Here is a 24,719-nt window from a genome sequence, read left to right on the forward strand (position 1 = left end):
GGATCAGTTTTACTTTCTCAGTTGTTTCATATACAATCTCGGGCCCAAGCAATGGCCCATCTCCAACTTTTGCCCAGCAAATCGGAGATCGACATTTTCTGCCATACAATGCCTCGAAAGGTGCCATACCAATACTTGAATGGAAGCTGTTGTTGTAGGCAAATTCAGCTAACGGTAGATGACTTTCGCAATTTCCCTGGAAATCAAGAACACACATCTGCAGTAAATCCTCTAGAGTTTGGATGGTCCTTTCTGACTGGCCATCTGTCTGAGGATGATATGCACTACTCAATCTCAGTTCAGTACCCAATGCAGTCTGTAAGCTTTGCCAAAATCTTGATGTAAACTTCGAGTCCCTATCAGAAACAATGGACACAGGCACTCCATGCAGTCTAACAATTTCATCAATATAGATTATAGCCAATTTGTCCGCATTATAAATTGTTTTGACCGGTAAGAAGTGAGCAGATTTAGTCAGTCTATCAACAATAACCCAAATTGAGTCCATACCTTTACTGGAGCGAGGTAAACCAACAATAAAATCCACGGTAATATGTTCCTACTTCCACTCCGGTATCGGTAGGGGTTGCAGCAAGCCTGTGGGTCGTTGATGTTCGGCTTTAACTTGTTGGCAATGAAGACATTTTGATACAAAATCAGCAATCTCTTTCTTTATTCCCAGCCACCAGAAATTCAATTTCAAGTCTTGATACATTTTTGTATTTCCTGGGTGGATAGACAGTTTCGAATTGTCGCCCTCTTGCAGAATTCTTCTTTTTAGTTCAGAATCATTCGGTACACACAATCTTCCCTGAAAGTTTAGTACATTATTCTCAAATTTGAATTCCGGCCTCGGTTTAGATTCCCGTTCATCGATGATCTTCTTCAAGAAGTCATCCTGTTGTTGCCTCTCTTTAATCTCTTCAATCAGTGCCGGTTGAGCAGAAATAGTAGCTATTATCCCACCTTGTTCTCGCAAAACAATCTCAATTTCAGACTTTTCAAGGTCTCATAGTAACTCTTTCTGTCCTGTGAGTAAATAGGCTAAGTTCCCAATCGATTTCTGACTCAATGCATCGGCAACGGTGTTGGCTTTTCCCGGATGGTACAAAATCTGTAGGTCATAGTCTTTAATCAATTCTAGCCATCTCCGCTGTCTCATGTTCAGTTCTTTCTGTGTGAAGAAATATTTCAAACTCTTGTGGTCGGTATATACTTCACATGTAGCCCCATAAAGGTAGTGGCGCCAGATTTTCAGTGTAAACACTACTGCAGCAAGTTCCAAATCATGGGTCGGGTAGTTCTTTTCATGCGGTCTTAGTTGTCAGGAAGCATTGGCAATAACTCTCTCATTCTGCATTAAAACACATCCCAAACCCTTATGAGAAGCATCACTAAAAATGGTAAAACCATCCGTACCTGAAGGTAGGGTAAGAACCGGTGTAATCACAAGTCGAGTTTTCAACTCTTGGAATGTTGATTCCCTTTGGTCAGTCCAATCAAATGATATCCCCTTTTGAGTCAATTAAGTCAACAGTAAGGAAATTTTGGAGAAATCTTTGACAAATCTTCTGTAATACCCAGCTAATCCCAAAAAGTTTCGGACTTCTGTAACATTTGTTGGTCTAGGCAAATTCACTACTGCTTCGACTTTATGTGGATCAACTGAAATTCCATCCTTGCTAATAACATGTCCCAAAAACATAACATGATCAAGCCAAAATTCACATTTAGACAATTTAGCAAAAAGTTTCTGTTTTCTTAGGGTCTGTAAGGCAAGTCTCAGATGATGTTCATGTTCTTCTCTACTCTTGGAATAAATCAGAATTTCATCTATGAATACAACAATAAAGTCATCGAGGAATGGTTTAAAGATTCTGTTCATGAGGTCCATAAATGCAGCAGGTGCATTGGTAACTCCAAAAGGTATAACTAAAAATTCGTAATGTCCATACCTCGTTCGAAAAGCAGTTTTGTCAATGTCCTCTGGTTTAACTTTCAGCTGATGATAACTGGATCTGAGATCAATCTTAAAGAACACTTGAGCACCCTGTAACTGATCAAATAAGTCATCAATACGCGGCAACGGATATTTATTTTTCACAGTTACCTTGTTCAGTTCACGGTAGTCAATACAAAGTCTTAGTGAGCCGTCTTTCTTTTCACAAATAAGACTGGCGCACCCCACGGTGAAGTACTGGGCCTGATGAACTTCTTATCTAACAGTTCTTGCAGTTGCACCTTCAATTCTTTCAGTTCAGTCGGAGCCATTCGGTAAGGAGCTTTAGATATTGGCTGTGTACCCGGAATCACATCAACGGTGAACTCAATCTCCCTATCAATCAAATCCCCTATCAGATCATCTGGAAAAACATCTGAGAATTCTTTGACTATAGGAACATTGTTCACATCAGTATTATCATCAGTAGGTACAGTCAATATAGAACAAAAATACCCTTTACACCCCTTTCTAATCAATTTAAAGGCTTTCATGGAGGAAATCGGATACAGGGGAGGTACTACTCCTACTCCGTTAAACACAATTTCAGGCAAACCAGGTGGGCGGAAAACTACTTGTTTCGTTACACAGTCTATGGTGGCATGATACTTTGTTAACCAGTCCATCCCCAATATTACATCAAAATGGTCAATGTTCAATGGCAGAAAATCAATATACAGATGCATATCCCCAACAATAATTTTACATGCAGGGTACATATAAGCACAAGTCATAGATCCCCCAATAGGTAAAGATACAGCTAACAGATAGTTCATGGGTTCTAATGGTCTATTCAATTTTTGCGAAAAAGCATGCGATACATATGAATGCGTAGACCCTGAATCAATCGGTACATAAGCATTTTCGGTGCAAATAGAGAGGATACTTGACACGACGGTCTCGGTATTTTGTACGTCTCCCGGTACGAGTGCGAACATTCGGCCTTGTCTCATAGGCTCTTTCCTAGTAGCTTTGGGGTTGGGTTTTGATGGAGCAGTTGATGCTGCGCCACTGGCTGCAGCTTTACCATTGCCCTGAGGAGCAGAGGGGCAATCTTTTACCATGTGGCCCATCTTGCCACACCTGTGACAAGCACCAAATAATTTATAACAAACCCCTTTGTGTTTCTTACCACATTCGGAGCAGGGCGGTATGGAACCACTTCCCTGACTAGGGCTAGTGGTTGACCCTGAGTTTTGCTTTTTGTTCAGTGGATTATTTTTGGCTTTCTTGAATTTAAAACCCCGTTTCTTCCCACGCCACTCAGTTGCGGGTGTTTCAGTCTGTTTCAAAGCTTCGATATTTGCTTCGGCCATAATGGCTCGGTCAAGAACATCTACATATTTGAGCAGTTTCAGTACATTAATCCTGTCGAGTATTTCTACATTAAGGCCACCTTCAAATTTCCTGGCCTTCTTGTAATCTGTATCAACCATGTGTGGTGCATATCTAGCAAGTTCAGTGAACTTTGTTTCATACTCTCCTACGGACATGGTACCTTGTTTAAGTTGTTCAAATTCAGTCACCTTTTTGTCCCTGACACATTGAGGGAAGTACTTTTCGAAGAAGGACTCCTCAAATTGAGCCCAGGTCATGACAGTATTTGGATCACGGATTAACACCCACCACCTTCTAGCTTCTTCTTGTAAGGTGAAGGTAGCTAGCAATACTTTATGTGCTTCAGAGTACGGAAACACTTCAAACAATTTTTCTGTTTCACGAACCCAAGCTTCAGCCTTTAAGGGTTCAAGGCCACCCTGAAAGGATGGCAGTTTCATCTTACTAAATTTCTGTGTCAAAGCTATGATATCATCATTAACAGGTGGCTCTGGCTGTACTGGAGGAGGTGGGGGTTGTTGGTTCTGTTGTTGTTCTAGTCTTGCAGTTAATAGTTCCACCATTCTCTCCAACCTTGCCACTCTTGCCTTAGAGGATTCAGTTTCATTGGCAGTGCTTGCATTATCCATTTCACTATATGCAACATAGTAACAATAAACATAGGAAGTTGCATACTTTAAACATTTAAACATAAGCAGTTATATGTTTCAACACATTAACACATATTCATGTCATGTCCACACACACTTTTCATGCTCATGTGATGCCCTAATTGTTTTTCTAGGACACCCTATAGCTCATTTGGACACGTGTGTGCGGTATAACTCGTGGTTAAGTATCGCTCTGATACCACTCTGTCACGACCCAAACCCGCTCCTATGGGTTTGGCACCGTAACCGGCCAGTAATCCGAGATTACCGAAGGCCTCCTTAACAGTCAGACAATAGTACAGAGTACAGGGGCATGGCGGAAGCCAAAACAGTAAATAGACAATATCTAATGAGTTGTGACAGTCTGTATGCAAAATGACTTTTCATACATATATACAATCAGTGCAAAACAGTATGTACAACATTTACAATCGATCAGGACAGAGACTTAATCCTTATTAAAACAGTACAGTAAAAGTGTATACAGTCTATACAAAAACAGAACAGAAAGGGGGAAACTAAAACACCCCCATAGCCTTAGCTTGAACGGACTCAAAACCTCGCAGTGAGGCACATAGGTTGGCTTGACAAAACTAGAGTTTACCCCGACGCTTCTAGCAACGGTCCGGTGCCTGAACACCTACATATATATATGAGCAGTGAGCTAAAGCCCAGTGAATAACATAATGCGTAAAGAGGTTAAGAATGAATGCCCTTACAGTATTGAAAGCAATCATTTCAATCAGTATATCAGTTATTCAGTCATTACAGTCATATGTGGTACATCTAGTAACAAAACAGTACAGTAGGTCTTATCAGACCGAACAGTCAGTTGATGGCCATCATATCAGTAAACAGTAGTGGTTCCAACATGGGAACCGACAGAGATCTCTGTGACAGTAGCAGTACAATACAGTAACAGTAGGTTGCTAAGGATGCCACAATACAGTTCACAATTAATTAGGACATCATTCATTCAGTAACAGTATCATTTCAGAAAACAGTACAGTTCAATTGTTCAGAAGACAATCATATTTGAACATATCTTTACACAGTTGTTACTCACAGAGATCTGGGCTACAGTTAAGCTAGAGCGCGTCCTCAGGTGCCAACCCTACACAGTTACAGAGTGAACACACACTAAGCTATACAGTTGGGAAAATAGTAACTTAATCCCTAATTTGCCTCGGTGTGGTTCTACATCTATATCCTCGTTAAGATACCTTAAACTAGGCATAGGAATTTTCAGAATACCTAGGATGAAATGAGGATGCAAAGATGCACTTGAAAAGCATTTTCAGAATTTTTAGAAAACAGGGTTCACGGTTGAGCGTAGGTTACTCCGCTCGAGCGGAAAAGCTCGAGCGGACATGCAGACAAAGGTTTCCGCTCGAGCGTAGACTTACCCGCTCGAGCGTACTGCAAAACAGTCAAAAGTGCTGGATGTGTGAAAATCACTCTCGATTGGTGTGCTCAATCAATTGGACCCCTGGTGGTGAACAACGCTCTAATTTTCTCTAATAATCTCTCTTTAGGAATAGAACATTGGGCATACGTGAGAAAAATGTTCTTGTTTTGGATTCTAAAACGACGTCGCATTGATGCCATAACTCACTCTCGATGACGTCACTTACTCTCTCGGATGACGCAAGTCACTCTCTGAAAAACTTTACTGGTGGAAGAGAGTTAGGGAGTGAGTTATATAGGTGCCCAGGAGCGTCCCACTAATATTACCTGGGACGCTCCCCCCGCGCCACGTGTCGTCCCCCGATTGGTGCTCCCTTCCGCATTTTGAGGCGTGCTGTCGGCTAGTGTCTCCGCTCCGCGCCCAGATCTGCGGCCAGGATTAAAAATCTAAAAAGGAAAGCGCCGCTCCTAGATCTGCTCTTAGATCTGCGGCCAGGATTAAAACTCGAAAAAGGCAAGCGCAGGCGGGAATTTTGTATATAAGCCAAAATAATTGGGGGTTTGAATTATTTTGCAAATGGATCGCGGAGATCTAGGCCAATTTCGGTGGTTGATTTTAAAATACGAGCCGGATCTATTACTGCTGCATTGGTCCTTGTTGGTCGTCGGCGAAAACAACGCCGAACATTTAATCCGGCTCATCAACGCCTTACAGCGGCAAGAAGATGCTCTATTCGCCGGTATGAAAGCGGTTTCCGAACTAGAAACCCAAGCGACGTCGGACATATATTCCGTCGCTGATGTCTGCTACATCACCGCGCCTTCAGAAAATCAGCCCGTGCGTTCTGGTTCTAGATGTGTAGATAATAAAAAATAATTGTAAATTCTTATTCTGTAATTGTCTTAATCGCAATAAAATTTGGGCCTTCTCTCTAGTGTCCACTTCTTTCATAGTTTGGATGGGCCTATGTTTATTGGGCCGCGTTGCTTACTGATGGGCCTATCTCTAGTGGGCTGATGTACCATATGTCTGGGCCTATTTTAAAATAACTAATAAACATTAAATGGGCCTCATTGTTGTAATTGGGCCGTTAGTTTGTTTACCAATTACAGCCCATTTACCCAGCTTAAACCTGCTCAGAAATGGAATTTATTAAGACGCATAAATTCAATAAAACTGCATTTTTATTTAATCATAAAAATTTACAAAAATATTGTCCCGTCGCCAATATTTTACATAATATGAAAGCTCGTCGAGTACAATGGTCAGTGCGAGACAATAGTTTACAGGGCTAATAATCCCAAAGCTGGATAATTTGATCCTCATCCTGCGTGCAATAAGCTGGGTAAATACAGTCTCCGAGAGGCTTCTGCGACCAGGGGCTGTCAGCCACGTATACATTGTCGCTGTAAACGTCCGGATTCCCAATGCTTTCCGGAGGTTGTAGTTGAACAGGCACTCTATTTTGTACACTCCCTCGTTGCCCGGCATGGAGAAGTCCACTGCTCTGAACCATATCGGGTTCGTCAAAGTGTCGTAGAAGACCCCTGATAGCGTCTTCTCTCTCCAATGGATGTGGTTCGATACATCCGTTGACGTGGAATAATGAACACCCGCATTGGAAGTGGAATATCTTCCTGCGTTGGGCCTTCTTCTTCGCATTATGATGCCTCTTCTTGATTGGCTCTGGCGAACAGGGGCTCGTCGATTGTGTAGAATTCTGCGTTTCGGATCGTCCACGCTTTGAGCCCGGTGTGTTCATGTTTTTCCAAAAACTCTTTGTAACTGGAATCCGCACCAGGGTTGCATAATATAATACTTGGGATCCCGCCCGTTATTTTCTTTGGGCGGGCATATTTACAATTTGAAAAAAAGTCCCGTTGCGCTCCAATAAACTCGCGCCAGTGTTTTAAATATTGTGGGGCCACATCATCAATTATGTTGTAGAAAGCGTCGTTCTTGTGGTCCCTCAAGTCGATGTGGCCTGAATAATAATTATGTGGTCCCAAAGACCGGGCCCAACATGTTTTCCCAATTCTAGATGGGCCTTCAATTATAATGCTCTTGGGCTTATGCGGTCTTTGGGCTTCATCTCTTATATTGTCTGCAACCCATTGTTGTATTGCTGCTGGAACGACCCATACTGTGTCTGTAAATGGATGAACATACGGCAATGGGGGATTAAATGAAATCCGGTCATAATTTGATGGCAATTTGTCATAATTTAACCAGAAACATTTTGGGTCGCCATTTCGTACCACTGCTAGTGCTTCGTCCTTGGTGCCGGCTGCAAGTGCATCCCGGTATATATTGTCTTTGTTATTCTGGTTAGCGCAGCGGCTCCTCTCACGGAATTCACCCCATTCCGTGTAATCCCCGTGTTTGGAGATGTATTCCAGCACATTCTGATGGTTGTATGCCCCCTGTACATTTGGATGAAAATGGCGACTATTTCGATCGTGTGTAACGTCGAAGAACCGTTGATCCTGCGTCTGAAAACGATATGGGAACTGGACAAGAGCATGGAGATGTGGTTGCCCATCCTCATGTAATTCATGTGCATCCCTCACATAATTTGGACCCCTGGTGGTGAACAACGCTCTAATTTTCTCTAATAATCTCTCTTTAGGAATAGAACATTGGGCATACGTGAGAAAAATGTTCTTGTTTTGGATTCTAAAACGACGTCGCATTGATGCCATAACTCACTCTCGATGACGTCACTTACTCTCTCGGATGACGCAAGTCACTCTCTGAAAAACTTTACTGGTGGAAGAGCGTTAGGGAGTGAGTTATATAGGTGCCCAGGAGCGTCCCACTAATATTACCTGGGACGCTCCCCCCCCGCGCCACGTGTCGTCCCCCGATTGGTGCTCCCTTCCGCATTTTGAGGCGTGTTGTCGGCTAGTGTCTCCGCTCCGCGCCCAGATCTGCGGCCAGGATTAAAAATCTAAAAAGGCAAGCGCCGCTCCTAGATCTGCACTTAGATCTGCGGCCAGGATTAAAACTCGAAAAAGGCAAGCGCAGGCGGGAATTTTGTATATAAGCCAAAATAATTGGGGGTTTGAATTATTTTGCAAATGGATCGCGGAGATCTAGGCCAATTTCGGCGGTTGAGTTTAAAATACGAGCCGGATCTATTACTGCTTCAACAGATGTATCGAACCACATCCATTGGAGAGAGAAGACGCTATCAGGGGTCTTCTACGACACTTTGACGAACCCGATATGGTTCAGAGCAGTGGACTTCTCCATGCCGGGCAACGAGGGAGTGTACAAAATAGAGTGCCTGTTCAACTACAACCTCCGGAAAGCATTGGGAATCCGGACGTTTACAGCGACAATGTATACGTGGCTGACAGCCCCTGGTCGCAGAAGCCTCTCGGAGACTGTATTTACCCAACTTATTGCACGCAGGATGAGGATCAAAATATCCAGCTTTGGGATTATTAGCCCTGTAAACTATTGTCTCGCACTGACCATTGTACTCGACGAGCTTTCATATTATGTAAAATATTGGCGACGGGACAATATATATGTAAATTTTTATGATTAAATAAAAATGCAGTTTTATTGAATTTATGCGTCTTAATAAATTCCATTTCTGAGCAGGTTTAAGCTGGGTAAATGGGCTGTAATTGGTAAACAAACTAACGGCCCAATTACAATAATGAGGCCCATTTAATGTTTATTAGTTATTTTAAAATAGGCCCAGACATATGGTACATCAGCCCACTAGAGATAGGCCCATCAGTAAGCAACGCGGCCCAATAAACATAGGCCCATCCAAACTATGAAAGAAGTGGACACTAGAGAGAAGGCCCAAATTTTATTGCGATTAAGACAATTACAGAATAATAATTTACAATTATTTTTTATTATCTACACATCTAGAACCAGAACGCACGGGCTGATTTTCTGAAGGCGCGGTGATGTAGCAGACATCAGCGACGGAATATATGTCCGACGTCGCTTGGGTTTCTAGTTCGGAAACCGCTTTCATACCGGCGAATAGAGCATCTTCTTGCCGCTGTAAGGCGTTGATGAGCCGGATTAAATGTTCGGCGTTGTTTTCGCCGACGACCAACAAGGACCAATGCAGCAGTAATAGATCCGGCTCGTATTTTAAAATCAACCGCCGAAATTGGCCTACATCTCCGTGATCCATTTGCAAAATAATTCAAACCCCCAATTATTTTGGCTTATATACAAAATTATTGCCTGCGCTTGCCTTTTTCGAGTTTTAATCCTGGCCGCAGATCTAAGAGCAGATCTAGGAGCGGCGCTTGCCTTTTTAGATTTTTAATCCTGGCCGCAGATCTGGGCGCAGAGCGGAGACACTAGCCGACAACACGCCTCAAAATGCGGAAGGGAGCACCAATCGGGGGACGACACGTGGTGCGGGGGGAGCGTCCCAGGTAATATTAGTGGGACGCTCAGAATCATCAGTAAGCGAGGCCGGATCCAATAACTCAGAATCATCAAGACTCACTACGGACGACGCGGCTAAATTAATAGGAGAAGCTGAAAAAGCCGCACTGGAAGGATCCACATCAGCCCAGAAAGCAAATGTACAACGGAGACAATTGTAAAATAATTTGTAACAAATATTTGTATTAATAAGAAATTATTTTACTAGTAACAATATTTCAATCTACAATTCAAATGCGCGCTTACAATCGATTTTGTGCGACATTCCCACACAAAATAACAAATAATTGCGTTTTTTACAATATTATTGTACGCGCCGTTCAGTTGGCCTAAACTATCTCGGAATTCGGACACAACATTTTTTCCGATGTTGATAAATGTTTTAACGCCTTGACGGCTAACAACTGGATATTCATTCGATTGCGGCGGCATTACAACGGGGACACGCCGCAATACAACAAAACGGTCTATTTCCGTGCCCCTGACCATACAACCAGTTCGTGGGTCACCACTGGACCACAGAAAAACATCTTCAAACTTAGGCGTATACGCAGGATTAGGAAACCGATCCAACACAACGACAAATTCACACTGTCCATTGTCAAGTATAGCAGATGGATCAATGGTCACAGTTTGTTCCACAGTCTGAGTAGGGGCATCACGCATGTCGCTTTCGAGACCAGGCGTATCAACTGCAACTTCGGAGAGACCGCCAGTTTGACGTAAAACTACACCCTGGATGTACAGGCCTAACAGCTTCAATTTTCGGGATAGTCGTTCATCCCTTTCAGTACCAACCTCCGGCAAATCGAAATGGAAAAACTGAGGCTCATCATACGGGAGGAAATCGTCAATCCTCCAGATGGAATCACACAACGATTTAGACGTGAATCGTTTTTTTTTTTTGTAATAACTATGTTTCCGTAGTTTAAAATAACTTCGACCAGAAACACCAGATCTGCTGGAGGTTGTCCAACGGCGACTAAAATTTAATTTAGTTCTAGCGGTATATGGACGCCGTTGCGAAAATCGGAACGTAGTCGCCATAATCGATGATCAGGAACCCACCATTAAATGCATCACATCGATTATATTTTATAGGCGTAATATGTTGACCGTGACATGGGTCAACATGAACAGTTAACCATGTTTAAATCAGGTTCCTGTATAACGTATGGCACAGAATAATAACAGATCACCCATGATGCAGAAAAATCAAAGCGTGGGCCATACGTAGGTTAACTGTTTACACCCTCAGCTTGCGCTTGCCTTTAAATTCAAATTTCCCGCTTGCGCTTGCCTTTTTAGATTTTTAATCCTGGCCGCAGATCTGGGCGCGGAGCGGAGACACTAGCCGACAACACGCCTCAAAATGCGGAAGGGAGCACCAATCGGGGGACGACATGTGGCGCGGAGGGAGCGTCCCAGGTAATATTAGTGGGACGCTCCTGGGCAACTATATAACTCACTCCCTAACTCTCTTCCACCAGTAAAGTTTTTGAGAGAGTGACTTGCGTCATCCGAGAGAGTAAGTGACGTCATCGAGAGTGAGTTATGGCATCAATGCGACGTCGTTTTAGACAACGCGTTTTAAATTAATTATTCTCCCAACTCCATGAAATAAGATATATAAGAACATTAGCCATTGATGCCCCATACGAGAATTGTGTGCCTGACAATTCTAACATATCACTGCGCTATCATAATGTCTGAAGAAATACAGCAAGCCGATCTTACAGATAATCTCCATGAAAATGAAGAGGGTGATTTGGAAACCCAAATCATAGACGCGACATCAAACGTGCCGGTATCCAACATACCAATCTATAATCCAAAGATAGGCGATACAATGTGGCAAAAACTCACGTTTAAGTCTATGATGATTGACAAATGCAAGCTAAGCTACAGGCCACAGTGTCCGTTTAATTCCACCGGCCGTGTGGAAGTCGAAATACGAGACACACGGCTACGGGCAGATGATCAATTACAGGCCCGCTTTACGTTTCCAGTTACATGCCCAGTAGACATAACATATTTTGGAAACGCCTATGCTGCCGCAGATAAAAAAGGATGTCCATGGACAGGGTCCTACAAATTGCTACAAACAAACATCAACGATGATGTGAAATATTGCAAAATGAAAGCAACATTGGCTTTCCAAACATCATCGTTCCCAGAGGAAATTACTTATCGGCCGCCATTAATAACTGTTTTGTCCAAGGTATTCAACAACAGCCACGTGGATATTTGGCACGTGGAGCGCAAAGTGACGAAGGCAAGACTAACACGCAGCAATTCCGAATCACATTTTCGATCCACAAAGACATTGTCAGCACCGATGGGCCAATACGGTTCAACGGCCCAAAGAATAATGGCAGCACGAATGCCAGCAAGTTCAATTCGGGATGGGCCTCAATCATTCAGTCGGCGGGACATAATTTTGCCGACCCACGGCCCATCATTAATCAACTCTGGCCTAAATAATCAGCCTAGCGGCCCAGTTGACATAGGCCCATCAGTAAGCGAGGCCGGATCCAATAACTCAGAATCATCAAGACTCACTACGGACGACGCGGCTAAATTAATAGGAGAAGCTGTAAAAGCCGCACTGGAAGGATCCACATCAGCCCAGAAAGCAAATGTACAACGGAGACAATTGTAAAATAATTTGTAACAAATATTTGTATTAATAAGAAATTATTTTACTAGTAACAATATTTCAATCTACAATTCAAATGCACGCTTACAATCGACTTTGTGCGACATTCCCACACAAAATAACAAATAATTGCGTTTTTTACAATATTATTGTACGCGCCGTTCAGTTGGCCTAAACTATCTCGGAATTCGGACACAACATTTTTTCCGATGTTGATAAATGTTTTAACGCCTTGACGGCTAACAACTGGATATTCATTCGATTGCGGCAGCATTGCAACGGGGACACGCCGCAATACAACAAAACGGTCTATTTCCGTGCCCCTGACCATACAACCAGTTCGTGGGTCACCACTGGACCACAGAAAAACATCTTCAAACTTTGGCGTATACGCAGGATTAGGAAACCAATCCAACACAACGACAAATTCACACTGTCCATTGTCAAGTATAGCAGATGGATCAATGGCCACAGTTTGTTCCACAGTCTGAGTAGGGGCATCACGCATGTCGCTTTCGAGACCAGGCGTATCAACTGCAACTTCGGAGAGACCGCCAGTTTGACGTAAAACTACACCCTGGATGTACAGGCCTAACAGCTTCAATTTTCGGGATAGTCGTTCATCCCTTTCAGTACCAACCTCCGGCAAATCGAAATGGAAAAACTGAGGCTCATCATACGGGAGGAAATCGTCAATCCTCCAGATGGAATCACACAACGATTTAGACGTGAATCGTTTTTTTTTGTAATAACTATGTTTCCGTAGTTTAAAATAACTTCGACCAGAAACACCAGATCTGCTGGAGGTTGTCCAACGGCGACTAAAATTTAATTTAGTTCTGGCGGTATATGGACGCCGTTGCGAAAATCGGAACGTAGTCGCCATAATCGATGATCAGGAACCCACCATTAAATGCATCACATCGATTATATTTTATAGGCGTAATATGTTGACCGTGACATGGGTCAACATGAACAGTTAACCATGTTTAAATCAGGTTCCTGTATAACGTATGGCACAGAATAATAACAGATCACCCATGATGCAGAAAAATCAAAGCGTGGGCCATACGTAGGTTAACTGTTTACACCCTCAGCTTGCGCTTGCCTTTAAATTCAAATTTCCCGCTTGCGCTTGCCTTTTTAGATTTTTAATCCTGGCCGCAGATCTGGGCGCGGAGCGGAGACACTAGCCGACAACACGCCTCAAAATGCGGAAGGGAGCACCAATCGGGGGACGACACGTGGCGCGGGGGGAGCGTCGCAGGTAATATTAGTGGGACGCTCCTGGGCACCTATATAACTCACTCCCTAACTCTCTTCCACCAGTAAAGTTTTTCAGAGAGTGACTTGCGTCATCCGAGAGAGTAAGTGACGTCATCAAGAGTGAGTTATGGCATCAATGCGACGTCGTTTTAGACAACGCGTTTTAAATTAATTATTCTCCCAACTCCATGAAATAAGATATATAAGAACATTAGCCATTGATGCCCCATACATCCGTTGTCTCGCACATGAGGATGGGCAACCACATCTCCATGCTCTTGTCCAGTTCCCATAACGTTTTCAGACGCAGGATCAACGGTTCTTCGACGTTACACACGATCGAAATAGTCGCCATTTCCATCCGAATGTACAGGGGGCATACAACCATCAGAATGTGCTGGAATACATCTCCAAACACGGGGATTACACGGAATGGGGTGAATTCCGTGAGAGGAGCCGCTGCGCTAACCAGAATAACAAAGACAATATATACCGGGATGCACTTGCAGCCGGCACCAAGGACGAAGCACTAGCAGTGGTACGAAATGGCGACCCAAAATGTTTCTGATTAAATTATGACAAATTGCCATCAAATTATGACCGGATTTCATTTAATCCCCCATTGCCGTATGTTCATCCATTTACAGACACAGTATGGGTCATTCCAGCAGCAATACAGCAATGGGTTGTAGACAATATAAGAGATGAAGCCCAAAGACCGCATAGGCCCAAGAGCATTATAATTGAAGGCCCATCTAGAATTGGGAAAACATGTTGGGCCCGGTCTTTGGGACCACATAATTATTATTCAGGCCACATCGACTTGAGGGACCACAAGAACGACGCTTTCTACAACATAATTGATGATGTGGCCCCACAATATTTAAAACACTGGCGCGAGTTTATTGGAGCGCAACGGGACTTTTTTTCAAATTGTAAATATGCCCGCCCAAAGAAAATAACGGGCGGGATCCCAAGTATTATATTATGCAACCCTGGAGCGGATTCCAGTTACAAAGAGTTTTTGGAAAAACATGAACACACCGGGCTCAAAGCGTGGACGATCCGAAACGCAGAATTCTACACAATCGACGAGCCCCTGTTCGCCAGAGCCAATCAAGAAGAGGCATCATAATGCGAAGAAGAAGGCCCAACGCAGGAAGATATTCCACTTCCAATGCGGGTGTTCGTTATTCCACGTCAACGGATGTATCGAACCACATCCATTGGAGAGAGAATACGCTATCAGGGGTCTTCTACGACACTTTGACGAACCCGATATGGTTCAGAGCAGTGGACTTCTCCATGCCGGGCAACGAGGGAGTGTACAAAATAGAGTGCCTGTTCAACTACAACCTCCGGAAAGCATTGGGAATCCGGACGTTTACAGCGACAATGTATACGTGGCTGACAGCCCCTGGTCGCAGAAGCCTCTCGGAGACTGTATTTACCCAGCTTATTGCACGCAGGATGAGGATCAAATTATCCAGCTTTGGGATTATTAGCCCTGTAAACTATTGTCTCGCACTGACCATTGTACTCGACGAGCTTTCATATTATGTAAAATATTGGCGATGGGACAATATTTATGTAAATTTTTATGATTAAATAAAAATGCCGTTTTATTGAATTTATGCGTCTTAATAAATTCCATTTCTGAGCAGGTTTAAGCTGGGTAAATGGGCTGTAATTGGTAAACAAACTAACGGCCCAATTACAACAATGAGGCCCATTTAATGTTTATTAGTTATTTTAAAATAGGCCCAGACATATGGTACATCAGTGCACTAGAGATAGGCCCATCAGTAAGCAACGCGGCCCAATAAACATAGGCCCATCCAAACTATGAAAGAAGTGGACACTAGAGAGAAGGCCCAAATTTTATTGCGATTAAGACAATTACAGAATAATAATTTACAATTATTTTTTATTATCTACACATCTAGAACCAGAACGCACGGGCTGATTTTTTGAAGGCGCGGTGATGTAGCAGACATCAGCGACGGAATATATGTCCGACGTCGCTTGGGTTTCTAGTTCGGAAACCGCTTTCATACCGGCGAATAGAGCATCTTCTTGCCGCTGTAAGGCGTTGATGAGCCGGATTAAATGTTCGGCGTTGTTTTCGCCGACGACCAATAAGGACCAATGCAGCAGTAATAGATCCGGCTCGTATTTTAAAATCAACCGCCGAAATTGGCCTAGATCTCCGCGATCCATTTGCAAAATAATTCAAACCCCCAATTATTTTGGCTTATATACAAAATTCCCGCCTGCGCTTGCCTTTTTCGAGTTTTAATCCTGGCCGCAGATCTAAGAGCAGATCTAGGAGCGGCGCTTGCCTTTTTAGATTTTTAATCCTGGCCGCAGATCTGGGCGCGGAGCGGAGACACTAGCCGACAACACGCCTCAAAATGCGGAAGGGAGCACCAATCGGGGGACGACACGTGGCGCGGGGGGAGCGTCCCAGGTAATATTAGTGGGACGCTCCTGGGCACCTATATAACTCACTCCCTAACTCTCTTCCACCAGTAAAGTTTTTCAGAGAGTGACTTGCGTCATCCGAGAGAGTAAGTGACGTCATCGAGAGTGAGTTATGGCATCAATGCGACGTCGTTTTAGAATACAAAACAAGAACATTTTTCTCACGTATGCCCAATGTTCTATTCCTAAAGAGAGATTATTAGAGAAAATTAGAGCGTTGTTCACCACCAGGGGTCCAAATTATGTGAGGGTTGCACATGAATTACATGAGGATGGGCAACCACATCTCCATGCTCTTGTCCAGTTCCCATATCGTTTTCAGACGCAGGATCAACGGTTCTTCGACGTTACACACGATCGAAATAGTCGCCATTTCCATCCGAATGTACAGGGGGCATACAACCATCAGAATGTGCTGGAATACATCTCCAAACACGGGGATTACACGGAATGGGGTGAATTCCGTGAGAGGAGCCGCTGCGCTAACCAGAATAACAAAGACAATATATACCGGGATGCACTTGCAGCCGGCACCAAGGACGAAGCACTAGCAGTGGTACGAAATGGCGACCCAAAATGTTTCTGGTTAAATTATGACAAATTGTCATCAAATTATGACCGGATTTCATTTAATCCCCCATTGCCGTATGTTCATCCATTTACATACACAGTATGGGTCGTTCCAGCAGCAATACAGCAATGGGTTGCAGACAATATAAGAGATGAAGCCCAAAGACCGCATAGGCCCAAGAGCATTATAATTGAAGGCCCATCTAGAATTGGGAAAACATGTTGGGCCCGGTCTTTGGGACCACATAATTATTATTCAGGCCACATCGACTTGAGGGACCACAAGAACGACGCTTTCTACAACATAATTGATGATGTGGCCCCACAATATTTAAAACACTGGCGCGAGTTTATTGGAGCGCAACGGGACTTTTTTTCAAATTGTAAATATGCCCGCCCAAAGAAAATAACGGGCGGGATCCCAAGTATTATATTATGCAACCCTGGAGCGGATTCTAGTTACAAAGAGTTTTTGGAAAAACATGAACACACCGGGCTCAAAGCGTGGACGATCCGAAACGCAGAATTCTACACAATCGACGAGCCCCTGTTCGCCAGAGCCAATCAAGAAGAGGCATCATAATGCGAAGAAGAAGGCCCAACGCAGGAAGATATTCCACTTCCAATGCGGGTGTTCGTTATTCCACGTCAACGGATGTATCGAACCACATCCATTGGAGAGAGAAGACGCTATCAGGGGTCTTCTACGACACTTTGACGAACCCGATATGGTTCAGAGCAGTGGACTTCTCCATGCCGGGCAACGAGGGAGTGTACAAAATAGAGTGCCTGTTCAACTACAACCTCCGGAAAGCATTGGGAATCCGGACGTTTACAGCGACAATGTATACGTGGCTGACAGCCCCTGGTCGCAAAAGCCTCTCGGAGACTGTATTTACCCAGCTTATTGCACGCAGGATGAGGATCAAATTATCCAGCTTTGGGATTATTAGCCCTGTAAACTATTGTCTCGCACTGACCATTGTACTCGACGAGCTTTCATATTATGTAAAATATTGGCGATGGGACAATATTTATGTAAATTTTTATGATTAAATAAAAATGCAGTTTTATTGAATTTATGCGTCTTAATAAATTCCATTTCTGAGCAGGTTTAAGCTGGGTAAATGGGCTGTAATTGGTAAACAAACTAACGGCCCAATTACAACAATGAGGCCCATTTAATGTTTATTAGTTATTTTAAAATAGGCCCAGACATATGGTACATCAGCACACTAGAGATAGGCCCATCAGTAAGCAACGCGGCCCAATAAACATAGGCCCATCCAAACTATGAAAGAAGTGGACACTAGAGAGAAGGCCCAAATTTTATTGCGATTAAGACAATTACAGAATAATAATTTACAATTATTTTTTATTATCTACACATCTAGAACCAGAACGCACGGGCTGATTTTTTGAAGGCGCGGTGATGTAGCAGACATCAGCGACGGAATATATGTCCGACGTCGCTTGGGTTTCTAGTTCGGAAACCGCTTTCATACCGGCGAATAGAGCATCTTCTTGCCGCTGTAAGGCGTTGATGAGCTGGATTAAATGTTCGGCGTTGTTTTCGCCGACGACCAACAAGGACCAATGCAGCAGTAATAGATCCGGCTCGTATTTTAAAATCAACCGCCGAAATTGGCCTAGATCTCCGCGATCCATTTGCAAAATAATTCAAACCCCCAATTATTTTGGCTTATATACAAAATTCCCGCCTGCGCTTGCCTTTTTCGAGTTTTAATCCTGGCCGCAGATCTAAGAGCAGATCTAGGAGCGGCGCTTGCCTTTTTAGATTTTTAAGCCTGGCCGCAGATCTGGGCGCGGAGCGGAGACACTAGCCGACAACACGCCTCAAAATGCGGAAGGGAGCACCAATCGGGGGACGACACGTGGCGCGAGGGGAGCGTCCCAGGTAATATTAGTGGGACGCTCCTGGGCACCTATATAACTCACTCCCTAACTCTCTTCCACCAGTAAAGTTTTTCAGAGAGTGACTTGCGTCATCCGAGAGAGTAAGTGACGTCATCGAGAGTGAGTTATGGCATCAATGCGACGCCGTTTTAGAATCCAAAACAAGAACATTTTTCTCACGTATGCCCAATGTTCTATTCCTAAAGAGAGATTATTAGAGAAAATTAGAGCGTTGTTCACCACCAGGGGTCCAAATTATGTGAGGGTTGCACATGAATTACATGAGGATGGGCAACCACATCTCCATGCTCTTGTCCAGTTCCCATATCGTTTTCAGACGCAGGATCAACGGTTCTTCGACGTTACACACGATCGAAATAGTCGCCATTTCCATCCGAATGTACAGGGGGCATACAACCATCAGAATGTGCTGGAATACATCTCCAAACACGGGGATTACACGGAATGGGGTGAATTCCGTGAGAGGAGCCGCTGCGCTAACCAGAATAACAAAGACAATATATACCGGGATGCACTTGCAGCCGACACCAAGGACGAAGCACTAGCAGTGGTACGAAATGGCGACCCAAAATGTTTCTGGTTAAATTATGACAAATTGTCATCAAATTATGACCGGATTTCATTTAATCCCCCATTGCCGTATGTTCATCCATTTACAGACACAGTATGGGTCGTTCCAGCAGCAATACAGCAATGGGTTGCAGACGCAGCGGCTCCTCTCACGGAATTCATCCCATTCCGTGTAATCCCCGTGTTTGGAGATGTATTCCAGCACATTCTGATGGTTGTATGCCCCCTGTACATTCGGATGGAAATGGCGACTATTTCGATCGTGTGTAACGTCGAAGAACCGTTGATCCTGCGTCTGAAAACGATATGGGAACTGGACAAGAGCAAGGAGATGTGGTTGCCCATCCTCATGTAATTCATGTGCAACCCTCACATAATTTGGACCCCTGGTGGTGAACCACGCTCTAATTTTCTCTAATAATCTCTCTTTAGGAATAGAACATTGGGCATACGTGAGAAAAATGTTCTTGTTTTGGATTCTAAAACGACGTCGCATTGATGCCATAACCGACAGAGATCTCTGTGACAGTAGTAGTACAATACAGTAATAGTAGGTTGCTAAGGATGCCACAATACAGTTCACAATTAGGACATCATTCATTCAGTAACAGTATCATTTCAGAAAACAGTACAGTTCAATTGTTCAGAAGACAATCATATTTGAACATATCTTTACACAGTTGTTACTCACAGAGATCTGGGCTACAGTTAAGCTAGAGCGCGTCCTCAGGTGCCAACCCTACACAGTTACAGAGTGAACACACACTAAGCTATACAGTTGGGAAAATAGTAACTTAATCCCTAATTTGCCTCGGTGTGGTTCTACATCTATATCCTCGTTAAGATACCTTAAACTAGGCATAGGAATTTTCAGAATACCTAGGATGAAATGAGGATGCAAAGATGCACTTGAAAAGCATTTTCAGAATTTTTAGAAAACAGGGTTCACGGTTGAGCGTAGGTTACTCCGCTCGAGCGGAAAAGCTCGAGCGGACATGCAGACAAAGGTTTCCGCTCGAGCGTAGACTTACCCGCTCGAGCGTACTGCAAAACAGTCAAAAGTGCTGGATGTGTGAAAATCACGCTCGATTGGGCGCTCGACACCCGCTCGAGCGTAAGACACAAGGTCCCGCTCAAGCGTAAATTACCCCGCTCGAGTGGACTTCAAAACAGTGTAAAGTGCTGGGAGCATGAATTTCACGCTCGAGTGCCAGTCACCCCGCTCGAGCGTGAGTTCAAAATCTGGAATGCCCAGATTTGAACCTCAAGCTCAAGTTCAACTTTAAATGGAACAAATTCAATTCCTTTCAGCCCATTTCCTGGAAAACACTTGTAAATACATAGTATGACATGATTCAAAGCTCAATTTATAAAATCAAGGCCCAAAGGTGAGGGAATTAAACCCAATTTCAACCAACATTTCAAGAACATGGTGAATGTAACATGCATGAATTCACAACTTCAAAGCTTCAAAAGCTAGCTCAATTGAGCCAATTCTTTCAAAAACAAGATGAAATCATGAACTTTAACATAAACATGAACATGCATGCAAGATTTCCATGGAATCAAACCTCCAAACTCAACAATGCACACATGCATGCATGATTCAAGCTCTAATGCAACAATTTAAACCAATTCTAGGCTCAACTCTTCAAATTAGCATGAAACATGCAAGGACTAACTTAAATTCACAATTAAAAGGATGAACTCCTTACCTAAGTTCTCAAATACAAGTCTAGAAGCTCAATTGATCACAAACTCTTCCAATCTTCTCAATTTCCAAGCAATACAAGATGAATTCACTCCAACTCCCTATTTCTCTCTCTAGTCGGCAATAACAAGGAAAGAGGCTGATGAAATGTTTTGTTGAATGCATAATAAAGCTCAAATATGTGTTGCCTAAGTGGTCCACTAAGTGGCATGTTGGTAATTAAGCCAACTATTGCAATTTAGCTCAATTCAATCTAATTTAATCATACCAAATCACTTTTCAAATAAATACTCCATAAAATCTTATAAATTCTAATGATCATAAAACATCAATCGATTTCAGATTCAGCCGCCGATAAGGCCTTCAATTCGTGATTTAAAACATAAAACATGGACAGATAAGTTTAACAGTCAAACAGATAGAAATGCTTTTAAACTAGTACATTCAATCAGTCAGTTCAGTATTTCAGTCGATTCAATTACTTATCATATTTGGTCTCAGTTTAGCAGTAATCAGTAGGGTTATCAGTAATCAGTGGTGAGGGTTATTACAGATATGGCAGGTGATCTTGATGATAGAAAATCTACATCAGGATTTCTGTTCACCTTTGCAAGGAGAGCTGTTTCATGGTAGTCCAAACTATAAAAGTATGTTGCTTTATCTACAACACAGGCTGAGTACATTGCTGCCGCAGATGCTGAAAAGGAAATGTTGTGGTTAAAGTGGTTTCTCTAAGAATTTGGTCTACAACAGGAAGAATACAAGGTACATTGTGATAGTGAGAGTGCAATTGATCTGAGCAAGAATTCCATGTACCATTCACGTACAAAGCACATTGATGTCCGGTATCATTGGATATGAAAAGTGATGGATAAGCAACTGATGAAGCTGGTGAAGATTCACACGGACAAGAATCCTTCTGACATGATAACCAAGGTTCTCACCAAAGACCAACTGAAAGTTTGCAAGAATCTGATCGGGATAGACTTCAAGTGAGATTTTTAGCTCCAGCCTACATGGAGGAATTAATGAAGGTTGGCTCCATGTCAAGAAGTAGGAGGGGAGAGGGAAGGTGGAAGACCAGCTCATTTTTTTTCTCTTCCTTTTGTTATAAATTTTCTCCGGTTTCTTGACTTTGTTTTTCTCTCTTTTGTGTATAAATTGAGATGATGAGGAAGGGAAGAAATACAACACAAACAGAGTAAGAGAAAATCAAAGAGAGTGTGTAAGTCTATAGAGAGGAAGTGAGTGTGAGTTCTGTAATCTCTCTCTGGAAAATTCTATAGTGAAATTTCTCTCTGTGGACGTAGGCAATTGCCGAACCATGTAAATATCTTGTCTCCTTTCTATGTGTGATTGATTTCTGAGTGTGCCTTATTCTAACATTTGTGTGCTTGTTGCCTAGCAATTTTTTACTGTTGTAGTCATCACCAAATTGTCCTCCCAAGTCGAGTAATTGGACTTCATGGCTGTTTTCTTTCTCTTCCACAGGCAAAAAGAAGAATAAATTGACATACTGGGTTGTAAACATGTAATAGGATTGTGGCAATGGCTAAAAGAATGTAGTTACCTTTCTTTGCTCTTTTCCTTCTCCTTTGGTAGTAGATACAAGCACCAAGTAGAGATAGCACTAGGAATGCTGAAAGAATTATGCTGATACTGATTGTAATTATTTTTCCTTTCCTACCTTCTAAAAACAAATGGTTTAATTTTAGCCACTATTTAAATCATGCCCATTTTCATTCAATTTGAATCAATGGAAACATTTTTTGAAAGGAAAAAATATGCAGTTTTTTTGGCATTTGGACCTTATCACATTATAAACAAAAGCTTTCACTCACAACATAAATAATGTGTAGAGCAATTAAAAAATTAACATAGAACTTTTGTATCACGAGCACATGTGGGTTGATCCTATTAGGAAAAAAAACCACAAGCCCCAGCTGTGTGTGCTCAATCGTAGGTGAAATTACACCAGCATGGTGAATCTTCTTGCCATAATCGCAGCAATTCACGATTGGGGCTTATATTGGTGGGTTGTGGTGAATGACAGCATTTTGGGCTGCCTTTTGGCACCCAAAACGATTCTCCGTCATCTTACACAAATAGAGATGGATGGGGAACACATTGAAACACGGATGGAACTCCAGAGTTTTATTTGTCAAAATTAAAACACTAGAAGTTAAAGTGTAAAACGCATGAAACCTTAAGGATTTTTTTATTTCATTATATATATATATATATTTTAAATTTCTAATAACACACTAGTTACTAGTGGTTGTGTGGTGGGCAGTGCTGACAACATCAGCGGTAGTGGAAAAAAATGCCAATTACACCCAGCATTAAAAAATTAACTAGTCTAGCTGTAAAAAATAAAAAATAAAAAATAAAATAGCTAAAATTTATGATCAATTGGGGACTAGCCGAGCTCGGGCTGAGCTAGAGTAGACAAGTTCTGGGACTCAAGCTTGGAAAGACAAAAGAAACTGTCAGCTCAGTTAGTCCGATCAAACCTTCTCCTGTTACCCCTAATCATGTTTGATCTTACTTTGTGAATTGAGATTGAGAATATGAAATATGTCATTAAAAATCAAATGCTCACCACTGCTTCAGCCACCATCGTTGCCATTGTCAATAGGTTGTGCTGCAATTGGCAGGTCTTGTAAGAAGGGGTAGAACTCTTAAGAAGATTGAATGAGAAAAGTAATGAAAGGAGAAGAGAGTTTATTGTATATATTATCAACCATACAATACATCTTTATATACTAAATACAATGAGCAAATCAAGCCTACTTCTAAGCCTAAATTTCTGTGATAGAGAAGACCTTCCTAGTTTAGACATACACAATCACGTAGTTTAGATATACACAATCTTTACATTAGTTACAGAGATATCCTTAATATCATACCCTATGTTACAGCTTGGTACAAGAACTCTCCCTACCATCTTTCCCTTCGATAACGAAGAAAGGTACGAGATAGCATCAGAGAGGCAATCGCAGCAATCAAATGGTGACAAATCAGGGGTACACTGCACCATGCTATACAACCTCATAGAACTTGTGACATTAGCTTTGCCTGTTGCATACATGCGATTCGAAGGATTGGAAGTTGCCACAAAACTCAGATTAGAGAAAGTTTTTCCCAAAATCTCATTGAATTTATCAGGCTCAAACTCAGTTATATTTTCTGTATTCACCAAGCAAACCCGTACTTGTGAATCTACTTTAGAGAAGAAAGATCTGTAAGAACAGCGAATCAAACACTCATCATACCGTATAATTGCCGCTTTGTTGAAGGGACAATCTTTAACAATCTCATTGCTGGCCATGTCGATGCAATTCTGGCAGACGCAGGCTCGAACATCACCTCTGCAGAGGAATAGACCATAAACGTTGTCAGGATCGTCCCCTTGTGTATTGTTGAAGACGGAGTCACCACCATTGTTGTAAAGAGACTGGATGAGGAGGCGTCTGAGGTTGCTGTCAAACTGGCTACCCATAGTGTAATTTGTGGTATTTGTTGAACACAGAGTGTATAGGTGTTTGGGTTGTGCCATGATCAATGGGTGTTGAATAACAAGCAGGAGTGAAAAAAACAGAGGAATCACAGTTCCTGATGGGGTAGAGAGAACAACTACAGTCATCATTCTTTTCCTTCCAATTTTTACATATGAGCAGAAATTGCTGATAATT

The 24,719-nt window shown here is 42.6% G+C and overlaps 3 protein-coding genes across 3 annotated transcripts; 1 reads left to right on the forward strand and 2 right to left on the reverse strand.

Annotated features, from left to right (window-relative positions):
* Positions 1–7,056: 7,056 nt before the first annotated feature.
* On the reverse strand, positions 7,057–8,097 carry LOC114321701 (uncharacterized). The gene has a single exon (XM_082889611.1). It carries the CDS (start codon positions 8,095–8,097, stop codon positions 7,057–7,059), a length of 1,041 nt encoding a protein of 346 aa, XP_082745737.1.
* An 8,250-nt stretch (positions 8,098–16,347) lies between these two features.
* On the forward strand, positions 16,348–17,388 carry LOC145799961 (uncharacterized). The gene has a single exon (XM_082889612.1). The coding sequence runs from the start codon at positions 16,348–16,350 to the stop codon at positions 17,386–17,388; it is 1,041 nt and encodes a 346-aa protein (XP_082745738.1).
* Positions 17,389–23,881: 6,493 nt separating this feature from the next.
* On the reverse strand, positions 23,882–24,526 carry LOC114257636 (cysteine-rich repeat secretory protein 38-like). Its single transcript, XM_028197412.2, has one exon. It carries the CDS (start codon positions 24,524–24,526, stop codon positions 23,882–23,884), a length of 645 nt encoding a protein of 214 aa, XP_028053213.2.
* Positions 24,527–24,719: the final 193 nt, after the last annotated feature.

The sequence above is a fragment of the Camellia sinensis genome, chromosome 9 (genome assembly GCF_055761805.1).
Source record: "Camellia sinensis isolate YWXY chromosome 9, ASM5576180v1, whole genome shotgun sequence".
NCBI lineage: Eukaryota > Viridiplantae > Streptophyta > Magnoliopsida > Ericales > Theaceae > Camellia > Camellia sinensis.

Coding starts and splice junctions, on each gene's coding strand:
- LOC114321701 (XM_082889611.1), bottom strand. CDS start 8,097: ATGGCATCAATGCGACGTCGTTTTAGAATCCAAAACAAGAACATTTTT.
- LOC114257636 (XM_028197412.2), bottom strand. CDS start 24,526: ATGGGTAGCCAGTTTGACAGCAACCTCAGACGCCTCCTCATCCAGTCT.
- LOC145799961 (XM_082889612.1), top strand. CDS start 16,348: ATGGCATCAATGCGACGTCGTTTTAGAATACAAAACAAGAACATTTTT.